A 13,369-nucleotide genomic window follows, 5' to 3' on the forward strand; every position below is an offset into this window, starting at 1 on the left:
AAAAAAAAATAAGAATAAAAAAAAAATAAAAAAAATTAAAGCGTAAAACAAGAAATATATATGGAAAGAAAAAAAAATTGAAAACAACAAATCATAGATACGTCTGTAAGAAAATTGGTTAACGCGTCCCAAATAAAATCCGAACAACATATGATATGATAAGCTCATAAATTTGTAAGAAATAAGGAAATAAATCTTACACAAGCAATTAAAATCCAAAACAAAACCAAATTTCACCCTTAAAAACTTACCAAAATCGAGTTAACCGACCATAATAAAACCTTGATTGCCAAGTATTCTAAATTCTAATGTTCTATATAAACCCAACTTAACCTCATTATTGCTCATCTCAAAAAAAAAACCCTACCTAATTACATTTGTTCATCTTAAACCCTAGCCTAATTACACTTACTCTCAAATAATCAGACAACAATGGCTGCTAATTACGTCGTTCTAGAAGGCGAGCACAACTGCATCAACCACGCTACCGGAGGTGACGATTACGACTTAAGCGTAGAAGAGCTTCGATTCCTTTGTCAAAAATACTACGACGAATACGACGCAGTTAGAGTAATTCTTCCTAATGAACAAGAAAAGGCTTTTTCTTACACAACCCCCGTTATTCAACCTGATCTTCCTCGACCTCCTAGTAGACGCCAACGTATATTAGGCCGAATTGTCAAGGAAGTTGTGTTGACTTCTTCGGAACAACAACAACAACCATGTTATAAGTCTTATTACACTACTGCTGAAGATAATCCTGATGTTGTTGCCATCAACGACAACGACAACGACAACGATAACGATAACGATAACGATGATGATGTTAAAGAGCTTGGCGAGGAGGATATGGATGTAGATGATTATGATGATGATGATGATAATGGGGTGGACGAGGGCAAGGACGACGAGCGCGTCGAATCGAGTTTTGTTGTTGAATCCGTGGCTTCTAATGATTATGTTTCGGAAGATGATAGCATGGATGAAGATGATTCTGTTGCTGAATCAAAGTTCACAATATTCATTGTTAATTAGTTTATGAATTATGTTTTGGATTTTTTTTTTTAATTTTGTGTGATTGAATTGTTTTACGAGGAGTTTAGGTTATTAATTTGTTACCTACTTGTTTTCTTTCCTTTGTTAAATTTGTTGCCCTAATTTTTGGGTATTGAAAATATGCTATTCAATAATTCAGCTTGCTTGATTTTTAATTGGTATATTACTTTATCAATTTCATTTTAGTTATCAATTTGTTTTAATTTCCGTTCTAATTTTGTCTGAAAATAGACTAGTTTTCAGCCTTTTAAAGATTAGTAGTAATAATAGTATTTACAATAATAAATTAAACTGTAAGAATACTAGTTCAATAATTAATAATAATGGTAGCAATTATCATTAAAGTTATAACATAATTCTTATAATTAATCTGATAAGTGATGGAAGTAAGATTCGAATTGAAAACATTTTACATTACTAAAAAATCAATCTCCAAGACTACAACTAAACAATAAAAGAAATAATTATTATCCAATATCGAAATTACTAATCACAGCTTCCTTAATAATATCTACACTTATTGTAATTTCGTTGAAAAAAGTTACGTTGCACTGCAAATTGAGGTATGAAATTTGTTAATTAACTATATTAGAGTACGTACAAATAGCTTAACTGATAGATTATTAATGTTTAATGTCGAAAAATTTGCTAAATTTATGATTTTCGGATTATATATACAAGTTTCAACATTGATATTATGATATGATTTGGTGAGTAATATCTTTAGGATCTGAATTAGTGAATCAAATCTTTAGGGTATTATAAGTTAAGTATTTACACGGGATGTTGTAATTTGTTAAGCATTAGGATTATTTCGTACGTGATAATTGATATACCCCAGGATATTCTAACTCGTCACTTATTTCTTATATATACACATCAGGTTTTTTTTTTTTTTACTTCGTATATCATAGGCGGATCTAGTGGGTGGCCTACCCGGGCCTTGGCCCCCCTATGCCCAGATTTTGATACATATAAATAAAAAATCTTGTGTAAATTATATAAATTTTGTAGTTGGTTAGTTACTTGATGTAAAGATGTGGAAAGGTAGGGTCCGAATCCTCTATCCCACTCATATGTCCCATTCGTTTTGATTGGTCCACGTCACTTTAAATATCAATATTAATATTTAAAAAATTTAATAGCAAATTAAATTAAATAAATTTTACATAATTTATATTTTAGTCCTTATCTTTTTTTTGTTTCTCCTTTACACAATTACGTTTAATTCAATCGCATCATTTTTTTCCTGTATACTACCTCTATAACTCTAGAAGAATCCTTGATAGACATGATAAAACAATCCGAGCATATCAATCATTATTATAAAAATTCATAATTGAGTAAAGATACAACTTCATTGTAAATTCTAAACCTTTAAGAAATTGAAAATGCAGAAAACATACACACAAAAATAAAACTGAGAACTAGATTAGCTTAGTTGTTGAAAAGATGTGAGCACAGAAGAATAAACTAGGCCATAATTTCCATAAGATCTATCCCTCTAGTCATGGAACGTGTGATTCATCATCCTGCAACATGCCAACAAGAGATCAAAGTTACAAAGTATCAAGCCAACCAACTATTAAAATATAAAAAAGTATTAAAAGTATTATCACATTTTACAAGTATGTCATATACTTTGGTTCAAAAAAAAGTATGTCATATACCTCTAAAAAAGGTGTCGGTCTTCTTGATCATTATATGTTTGTGGGGCTCCAATTGTTGACATTTGTCCCTATTAAGAAATGTTTGTATGAGTTCTTCTATTAAGTCCACAACAGATATAGTACTAAAAGGATATGTAAACTTACATTTAGGAGTTGAGTTAAACTTCCTGAGCCAAGGTCAACACTATCAACATCGTCGTAGAAGAAAGGAGTAGTATAACTGAAATGTGTTATAGGGTAATTATTTGACAATGGGATGGTATAATCCATTTGCCTCACAGAAGTAGGGAGTATAATTCATTTCTGAAAAAGTTGTTTTGCTGACCTGTTATATATACATCAGCTTGAATATTAGTAATTATCAATAAGAAAAAATATTGCAGGTAGTAATTGTAAGACTATATGTATAATCCAAATACCTGATCGTTTGTGCAATGTTTTTTGCGAGTACGACCTTTTTCTAAGGAACTCTTGCAACGAGTAGAACCATTGTTGGAGCCATTACCTCTTCCACGCCCCCTACTCCCATGACTACTGCCTCTCATTTTTATTCCTTTCACTGTTGAGGTATCACATTGCAGCTCTACATTAACATTTTCTTCACAATCTATACTCTCTTCCTCATTATCATCCTCTTCTCCACTTATCAATTTCTTTAGACGTGCTTCTACTTCCGCTAATGACTTTTGATGTACATCTAAAGCCCATTTGCAAGTATCTTCACTTTGAGCTGCAACTCCTGCAAAGTGGGTAAATAATTTACCCAATTCTTGAAATCGTATCCTCGAACATATTTTTTCATCTACTTGTCGAGTAGACAACTTATGTTGTTGACAAATTTCAACTTTCGCATCCTTTTTCCATCTTTGTAGAATATATTGGTTTGTAATCTTGTGAATATTTTTTGAACAAAGAACCTTCAATGCATGTGAACAAAGTATCCCTACAAACTCAAATTTTCTACAGCTACATGAAATAGTATCATTTTCTGGGTTATATGTAACAAAATGATCAATCTTTTTCCTTGGAGGATAAACTTTATACCTATAAGTTGTGCCAACAACCTCCTCTTCTTCTATTATACAATCCCATGCTTTCCAAATTTGACATTGGAATAACTCAAACACTTCGGCAGTGTAGATAGTTGATGCATGTTTTAAAATTCGAACTGGATATGGTAAAGCTGGAGAACTATGTTTAGTCTTGAAATCTGCCACACTTTCTTCATAACGCCTATCATTGAGAAGACGCTCAAAATGCTCAAAAAACTGACATAAGTGATTTTTATTGCTACTATACCTCCGTAATTGAGCATTCATACTTTCGCTACGTTGTGTTGTACTCATATCAGCACAGAATGTCTGTCTCCCATAAACTAGTGCCCACTTCTCTCTCAAATTATACACCCGTTCCAACCAACTATTGCCAACCAGATCGTATTTAACTAACATATTGTCCTAAGCATCTGTAAAATCTGCTTCATCATCATAATCATAAACACAACTACTAAAATCTTTAGCAAAATCCTTAAATTTCTCAAATACATGGTGAAGATGTTTTGCAGCATTCCGGTACATGTGCCAGACATATAGTCGATGATAAGTTTACGGCCATTTTGTAGATAATGCATTTGCCATTGCTTGGGACAAATTTGTAATGACCCAATTTCTTTATCAAAATGATAATTCTGTACCTCCAAAAATCGCATATAAAAATCAATAAAAATACAATCATCCAAAACCTAAACAACTACTCCCTCTGCCCCAATTTACTTGCAACATTTTGACTGGACACGCTTGGCGATGCATATGTTTGACCGTTGATATCTTTTATTATATATTTATATAAGTTATAAAAATTTTATACTAAGAAATTATACATTAAAATAGACCTAACAATATCTTAAATGATTACATTAACTTTCATATAATAGTTAAAAAAATTTGTCAAAGCGAGATGTGTGAATAGTGCAGAAAGTATAAACGTTGCGAGTAATTTGGGACGGAGGGAGTATATACGCAGTATAATTTTGACAATGCTATGGCTTATACTAATAGTAATTATCAATATGCGCTCTAATAGCTACCCTAATGACCAAAAACAAACAAAACATATGCATATAGTATTTCATAGATACGTAATTCAATAAGATTCATACCTCGTATGGTAAATTGTCGAAATCGCTTGTCAATACTTCTCGTGGAGTATCCATTAAAGTGAATTTTAGTGCTTTAGTATTTATGGATGCAATTAGAGAAAGAATAAATTGAGGTAACTTTTAAAAAAAAAATTAGGGTTCTTCTAGAGTTATAGAGGTAGTATATAGGAAAAAAATGATGCAATTTAATTAAACGTAATTGTGTAAAGGAGAAACAAAAAAAAAAGATAAGGACTAAAATATAAATTATGTATAATTTATTTAATTTAATTTGCTATTAAATTTTTTTAATATTAATATTGGTATTTAAAGTGACGTGGACCAATCAAAACGAATGGGACATGGAATGGGACATATGAGTGGGATAGAGGATTCGGACCCGGAAAGGTAAGGGTTCAATTCCCCCTTATTTTCCCATTCAAAACTACCCTATAAAAAGCCTGTTTTGTGAATAATTGTATATGTCCAAAAAAATAATTGTATAAGTCGAGACGAATCTAACAAGATCCCAAATGATTATATTTTTACTTAGTTATAAATCGGTAAAGTTAATCAAAGTGCAGCACATCAATAGTGTAAAAGTCAAACTGTTGCAACTTGCAACTATAAAAAAAACCGGAGGAAGTACTATCGTTTTACTTATTCGTATCCGTTCGTAGAGCTCACATGTTTGTTTCTTCTACATCGTATTATTCTTATCCCCCAACCACGATGAAATACCTAAGAACCCTTTATTCGACAATTACTCACCAAAGTCTAACAACATGTAATTTTTTGAGTAATTTTTGTAATTTATTTGCAATATATGGTTTTAGGGTTTTTAATTTTTTTTTATTTGAAATAAAGGGTTTTTAATTTTCTTAAATTATCATAATTAGGGATTTAGGCCATGTTTTGTTCACCTTATTTCCACTTATTTTAAGGTTAATAAGTTCAAATAAGGTGGTGAATAGAACACACATTTAATTTAGGTATTAGGGTTTCAATTGAATTAGGGGTTTTGTATTTAGAGCTTTTGTATACAATTCATTTTTCTTTCTTTCTCTTTTTTTTCCTTTTTTTTTTTTTTTTTGGCCTAATCTTGATCTGATTTTCAAAGGTAGAATATCCAATTCAATGGGTTTTTTGGTATGTAAATGCTATGATACTGCATCCGGTAGAACGGAATGTAAACTTTTCAAATGGGTTGAAGAAGAAATTTTAGAATGGCATAGGGTTATTACAAATCAACTGGTGCTAAGTTAGTCAAAAGAAAGAAATTTAGAGCCGTATAATTCGCTTAGGTTTGAGGAAGATGGTGAAAAGTGAAGGAAACTGGAGTAAAATTGAATGATAAACTCGTAAGAGTCGTAACATAACTTGCATGAAGAAAATGCTTGTAAAAAGTAAAACTGTATATCAAGATCTAGACCCAAAATCTGCCTGTATTATATATACTCAGAGGTTGATGACCCAAAAGAAGTGTAAAGTACACTATTCTGGAAGCATTACACAGACAGCAACAACAGACAGTAAAAGGTTCCGAAATCTGGCGAATCGACATAATAATACCAGAAATGGCAGTTGAAGCTTTGTCTTCTCTTACAAAACCATATTCTTGGACAAACATATTCCTACAAAGTTATATGGTTGAATCATATTGACAAATGTCTCAGTCCTTGAAGAAAAGGGCATGTCAAAGAAATGTATGGTCAATAGAGTTGGAAAATTGGTCGAGTTAGCAGCTCAGCCAGACAGCAAGAGTCCCACTCAGCCATTACTCAAGGCAGTAGTTGGATACATACATCAAGGGCAAAGGTCCCTTTCCAAGAGCTGTTGAGCTTTTGTACTGTTACGTTCCTGCCACACATGAAACAGAGAGGATCAGTAATAAATCTATAGTGACCTCCTTGGTATCGTTACCATGGAGCTAGTCTTGGGTAAAATTGTCTCACGTTAATTTATTGTGACATGTTTAAAAGTTACAGCCCAAAATTGTATAGGTTACAACTCAAAAACAAGGGTGAAAAAATCACGCTAATTGTGAAATTGTCTTGTACAAGATTTTGCCATGAATGTCTAAAGTTTATTAGACTGGAATATACAGTGATTTCCAGTGCCAACTTCCAAGAATAACAAGGTTTCTCATGATAAGTCAATAATTATACAAGCTCATATAATGTATCAAAATCTAACTACTAATACTGCCTTAAAAAAAAAAAACAAGAAAAAATTTCAAGAGCATGGAGAGCATCACATAAAAAATGATGTAATGTGTTCAATTCAATACCAAATTTAAGAATGTTGAAAAAAAATACTCTTAATAATAATCCTAGTACTCAGAACAATATTATATTAGAGCTTTACTTTCAATACTTAGTGTATTACAGTGATTAAGATAGGAACCTTTCCCTGTAAAAAAAATCAAGTTTTCAAAACTGGAAATATAGTGGTTCTAGTACCAAATTTCAAGATTAACAAGATTACATTAAAATAACCATCCAAGCTCTCATATATAGACCTAATTAAGAGGATATAAAACTAACAATTTACTCATCAAGCCGAGGAGTTTATATGCAAATTTTAATGTAAGCAATTTTACAAAGGCTTCTGACTTTTGTTCTTCAAATCTTCACCTTCATTTCACCTCTCTACTTAACAGCAGACAGAGTACTGCACACTAGATGCAATTGATTTTAATGGTTCTCCATTAATTTGAACTTCTAACTTTATTGAGGAGAATGAAGATGTATGCAGTCTTTTAGTCCTACAAAGCACCGAAGCAGCAGAGTTAAAGATGGCTGAAGAATCAGAAGAACTACACATATATCGGATTCTTTTCAATGGAAGACAATCCTGCTCCATACAAATTTATAGTAAGCCATAAGCAAACAAGCAGTACAAAGTAATGACAGCATCAAACAAGCCTGAAATTTTAGCAATAATGAAAGCAGAACCCTTCAACATATGTAGTTCAAGCAACTTGGGTAAATGCACACTTGCACAGTATCAGCAAAGGCTTCAACTAAAAGAATCTTTAACATGCCTCAGCATGTATTTCATTCATCAACACTTCTAAGATATTACAAGAAGATTAAATACTAGATATTTGTCCACTCAAATTCTACTGAACTTAGACTTCAAAACTACTTGAAACAGAGCCACTTCTGAATATATGATTCCACTATTAGCTATTTCCATCACAATTACACCTCCTTTTTGGGAATGAAATATGATTAGAATAATGAAAGTTTCAGTCTGAAACCAAAGCAGATGTCATTTACATGTTCCCAATTCCCATGTATCAAAACATTGTTATCATTGGTAGACGCTTCTATAGCAAAAGTCTGATTGCAAAAACAGCATGCAAGCTATAAAACTTGATTATGCTAATTTTAGTGTACAAGGTACAAACTCCTATTGGTTGAAGTAATGTCATGAATCCAAGATCTGAGAGTCTTAAGATTATTTGAATCTCACTGATTCAGCTCCATCTGAAACCCACAAGATAACTGTGGTCAAATTGCCAAATTTATCTGGTAAATCTAAAATTACAAGGCAGTTGCAATAATTTTATTTTTTTAATAGTCAACATGTGAGAAAGTATACTAACTTCTTTTAACAATACAAGGGATGTATTAATTTTAGCATGAAGAGTCGCAAGATTAATTACACCTGATTTTGTAACAAATAGATACAGGTAGAAAACTAACATTTTGGCATTTATAGGGGGGCTCATAAAAGCAGGGTAACAATAGCAATTTTATGGACCATTTTACAAACTAACTTTTGTCAGTGATAAGGGCACAATTTTCCTTAAATGTTCTCTATACTTAAGGCTGCAAACAGGCCTAACCCAGCCTCCCCTCTTTTTTTAAAGATGAGGTTGGGATTTCTCCATTCACCAGAAAAGCATACAGGATTTAAATACAAGAAAAACCATGTGGTACCAACCTACTGATGGGCAGACAGTAACAAGCAGTTTACTTATGTTAATAGCAATCCTCAAAACCTAAAGATCACTACGTAGTAAATGAACCGTTTGAAATTTCAAAATCAGAGATCAAAGGGTGTAAAGATAGACATGTCGTAGGGAATTAGAAGAAAACAAAAGGAAGATTCTCTTTGTCTAGGTATTTTCACGAAAAGAGAATCTTTGTCAAAGAAGCAAAAACAGATGGATGCTATAGCCTCCAATTTTCACAGGATAGCCAAGTCATAAGGATTTGTAAATGACAGATGCAACTAAACACTTCATGAGCAGAAAGGGTAAATTGCAGAATCCTTTGATGTATTGACCATTCAATAGGGATGAATATCAGCACACTATGAGAGATTCAACCCTTTAAGGCACTCCCTAATCAAACTCTATAGTCAAAATATGGAGAATCCCGCTAATTGGATAGGAGGTTATCTTGATGTCAGGTAGGCTGTCAAAGAAATAACCATATAGGCAAACAAAGTTGAATGCATAATGTTGACAACAGCATAGAATAGTCACATGCCAAAACTATAACTATTAAAAATTTAGTATCCAGAATTAAAAGCAATACCAGGTGACAGCAAGTATTCATTCAGCTTTGATGCAGCAGACTGGGACTTGGCGCTGATCTCCACCTGTTTCCTCTTTAAACTTGTTGAACTAGGAAAGCGGCGGCAGAAGGGTCACCTAAATTAAGGAAATCGCTTCATTGTGTGGCCCACTGCCCTCAGATCAATGTCTACAAATACCATCAACTATAGTCAATAAGAATCAAAGATAATGCTACGACATCATTGCTGAATCATAGTGAGATGCTTTAATTTAAACACGAATTCTACTCAAATGGCATGTTATGATGCCACATACATGTAAATATACAAGATGCTTATGCTTATAAAAAGCTTCTGGTGTCAACATATACCACATATTAAAAGGAGTTAGTTAAAAGATGTGAATAAGTTCCAAAACAGAAAAACATTAAAGTGACAGTAAGAATCAGTTTGAAATAAAAGGAATACAAGTTAATATTATATAATCCAAAATAACTAATACATAATAACTAACTTTTATTATGTACTTTGACCTCAATGCCAAAGGTACTCACCAAGTTCAAAACAGTAATAGTTGAACTTCTACGAAAACATGAAGCATAATTTAAATGTTAAGCCAACAAAACAGAATTCTCAGTGGAATCTATAGCTAGCATAATTTCTTGACAGGTTCTAAAAACTTATAATTTACAGTCAGCCAGTCACAGAGATATACCAATTACCTGATGCACCATAAGCTATGATCTTCCACAGTCACGAAAAACATAACCCCAGCTGCATTGTACATGTACAAGTAGAATAGCTACCAACAAGTCACGCAAATTGCAAACTATAGGATGCCACCATCACCAGACAGCCCAAAATATGACACACCAATATTGCAATGTGCCCATCCCTGCAGGAAAACAAAGTAGGTAACATTTTTTAAAAAAAATAAAAGGCATTTGATAGAAGATAACAGCAATTTTTGTTTCTGCTAAATGAGATCAAGGATATTCCACCTTGGAATCTTCTCGCTTGAAGCTTATCTAAGAACCTGCAGAAGGAGGAGTTTATCTCTCACACACAAATCAAATGTTCACTTGATAAACTAACATGAAAGAGAAGAAGCTAACTAGACATATCACAAACAAGTGTCATGCTTTCTGTATGTGAGGCATACAGAACAAGAGATACAACGTATGCAACTGAGATACAATTGAAATCATCTCCATCTGATCCGCTAAAGCAGCAGAATATTGCGTAAAAACTAAAGAGAATATTGGACAGAGGAATTTACAAAGGCAACAAAAATCACTTTGATCTATTTAGTTTGTCTTCCTTTTCCACAAAAAGGATGGGAAGACAAAGGAAAACCAATTATATAAAAATTATGGTGTAGTTCCATCACAGAGAAAGGTAAATGGACACTCCCTAATGTATCTCTGTTAGCACTTAGCACTCAACAAAGAATCCTTAAATCTCACTATTCTTGCTTCCAGGCATACAAAATCAAAGAGAAACCAAGTTGGTGCGATTGAGAATCTCGAATTCTTTGCGAAGCTGACCAATGCAATACACTAGGATCACAAAGAGGTTGGCTAGCCCATATCTTCTCAGCCGAAAGACTAGTTCTGAACATAAAAACTGCACTTCCAGGGGATGTACTGAAAAGCCAATTATGCACATCCCAGAAAACTTCAACAGGGAGGCCATCAATCAGGATAGTGTGATTACCCCTGAACTTCCAACGAAGCCGCTTGACCTGCATCACATTTTTGGTATCCACACGGACAATCAAGCACGGGTCGTTAGTGCTAAAGGTATCGCACTCAATCATGAGATCGTGCACAGGACCGTTTTCGCTAAACTTAGCCTTTGCATAGAATACCTTCTTCCCATAAACATGTTCCCTCTTAGCAATGAAAACAGCAGTACTAGGAACTTGTGTAGCATTAGTCTTTTTAAAAGCTTCCTTCCTCATATCTCCAAGAAGAAGAATCATTTGCTTATCACACACAATTGCCAAGTAAAAACCCTCCAAAGGCTCAGGTCCAGATCCAAATTTTGCTGATGAAAGGTCCCAATATATATCAATATTACTAGACTCAACATCTAAACTTTTAGACCCTTTTCTCTTAGAAAACAACCATGGCTTAACATCAACCTTACACAAACATTGATTGCTTGAATCATCAATTCCAACACTTAGACCTTGCCCCATCAAATTCTTACTCCATGTAACTGTAATTACACATGACCTCCCTCGAAATCGACATTGGTATACACAAGTTACCAGATTTTGAGCAGTTTTATTACCAGATGATGATGAAGAATCCGAAATTTGCACAGCATTTTCCCCAAAACAAGATGGGAAATCCCTCATTTTGATGAAAAAAACTCCCTCCAAACCCCAAAATTCAAAATTCTCTCTTTTAAGCCTTTTCACAAACACTTGATGTGCCTATCAAAACCCACATCAAAAATCACCCAATTACAACTAAATTCATCACAAAAAAAAACACATTGAATACAATTATACAAAACTAAAGAATTCTGTACTTCAGAAACGTACCTTAGTTCATCTTGAAAACGTCACCCAGAAAAACAAAATTCAGTAAAAACCCAGAAACGCTTTCAAACAAATGAATTAATACCTCGATTAAATCATGTGTTCAGAGCAAAAATAAACGTTTTTTTTTTTTTTTTTTTTGCAGGAAACTGAAACAAATCTGGACTTTAGATGGAGTGAGTGAGAGAAAGAGAAAATGAAGAGAGAGAAAAAGAAAGGGACCAGGAAAGATTAGACAAATTTAGAGAATGTAATTTGTAAAAAAAAAAAAAAAAAATTAAAATTGAGAATTTAAGCAGACAAAAAAACTAAAAAAGGACAGCAGTCTACTGTCGAATTTAGCTCTTGTGACTGCAAACAGTCTCACCCAAAAGGAAAGTATTACATGCCCAAGATACAATTATTTACTAAAGATAAAAAAAAAAGGTAGGTCAATACTCGATATTGGACCTACGGTTTTATTGTGCTCTTTTATCGTATTATTATGTCACACCGATGTATTAAACGATTTAACGTTTGAAGTGTTTGTAAGGGTTTGGGATAATCCGACAATGTTGGGTAGGTTAATGGTAGAGTTACGGTTTTATTGTGCTCTTTTACCGTGTTATTTGTCTACTTGAAGTAATAAACAGAAGAACAATCAAAGTGATTGTGGTACAAGGGAAGGTTAAGAACGTGATTAAGGTGGTCGGTTTAATTATTTGTATTGTAATTAAAGAAAAGGATGGGTCCTTAAGGAAAAATAATGGAGAGGATTATGGATAGAATTAATATATTAAGATAGTTGAAAATGTGGAATACTAGTATAGTAGGGCAAAAAGAGTAGTTAGCTGGGTATGGCTGTAAAGGCTGGCTAATGAATACTATTGTGAAAGAGAAAGTGAAAGAAGAAATGAAAGGTGTGCTTGATATTCCATTTCTTACCTAGATTCTCTCTCCTATTGGACACAACCACATGTAATAGAGCCAAGAATCCAGTTGAGAATTTGCCAATATGATCACTTTAATAAGAAATTTAATCAAAATTACCTTTTACTTATAAATTCTCAAAAAAAAAAAAAATTGATAAAATAAATTTATAGAGAATTTTATGGAATTTTTTTTTTTTTGTTTTCATTTAATGGTTTGTCATCATACCCAATTTAGATTTTGATATTTTTGGTTTTGCATGTTTTGTCCTATCACTTTTGAAGTATAACTATGAGATTTTCCTAAATTAATCAATTTAATTTAATTTTATGTTTTTGTATACCGACATCCAAACAAGTTAAATCTAAATACACTACATGATTATATACGGAGTATCATATTTATACAATTTATTTATAAATTTATTCCTTCAAGTTTTAGTTTTTGAATACACTATCAAGTATGTAACAAGTATGAATTTGACAAGGTTGGGTGTGTGAATAATAGAAGTTA

At 32.8% G+C, this 13,369-nt stretch overlaps 2 protein-coding genes across 3 annotated transcripts; both read right to left on the minus strand.

Annotated features, from left to right (window-relative positions):
• Positions 1 to 2,564: 2,564 nt before the first annotated feature.
• Positions 2,565 to 4,177, minus strand: LOC110708882 (protein FAR1-RELATED SEQUENCE 5-like). The gene is made up of 2 exons (XM_021887105.1): positions 3,146 to 4,177; positions 2,565 to 2,588 (listed from the first exon to the last, which is right to left on the minus strand). The coding sequence occupies exons 1-2, from the start codon at positions 4,175 to 4,177 to the stop codon at positions 2,565 to 2,567; spliced, it is 1,056 nt and encodes a 351-aa protein (XP_021742797.1).
• A 3,013-nt stretch (positions 4,178 to 7,190) lies between these two features.
• Positions 7,191 to 12,329, minus strand: LOC110708462. 2 transcript variants are annotated; one of them, XM_021886591.1, is made up of 5 exons: positions 11,951 to 12,329; positions 10,398 to 11,839; positions 10,119 to 10,291; positions 9,417 to 9,584; positions 7,191 to 7,630 (listed from the first exon to the last, which is right to left on the minus strand). In XM_021886591.1, the coding sequence occupies exon 2, from the start codon at positions 11,759 to 11,761 to the stop codon at positions 10,862 to 10,864; it is 900 nt and encodes a 299-aa protein (XP_021742283.1). In that variant the 5' UTR covers positions 11,762 to 11,839; positions 11,951 to 12,329; the 3' UTR covers positions 7,191 to 7,630; positions 9,417 to 9,584; positions 10,119 to 10,291; positions 10,398 to 10,861. The 2 variants fall into 2 exon arrangements, with proteins under 2 accessions (XP_021742283.1, XP_021742282.1); XM_021886590.1 differs by having other exon boundaries at positions 7,191 to 7,719.
• Between the last annotated feature and the right edge of the window lie 1,040 nt (positions 12,330 to 13,369).

The sequence above is a fragment of the Chenopodium quinoa genome, unplaced genomic scaffold (genome assembly GCF_001683475.1).
Source record: "Chenopodium quinoa cultivar QQ74 unplaced genomic scaffold, ASM168347v1, whole genome shotgun sequence".
In the NCBI taxonomy this organism is placed as follows: domain Eukaryota; kingdom Viridiplantae; phylum Streptophyta; class Magnoliopsida; order Caryophyllales; family Amaranthaceae; genus Chenopodium; species Chenopodium quinoa.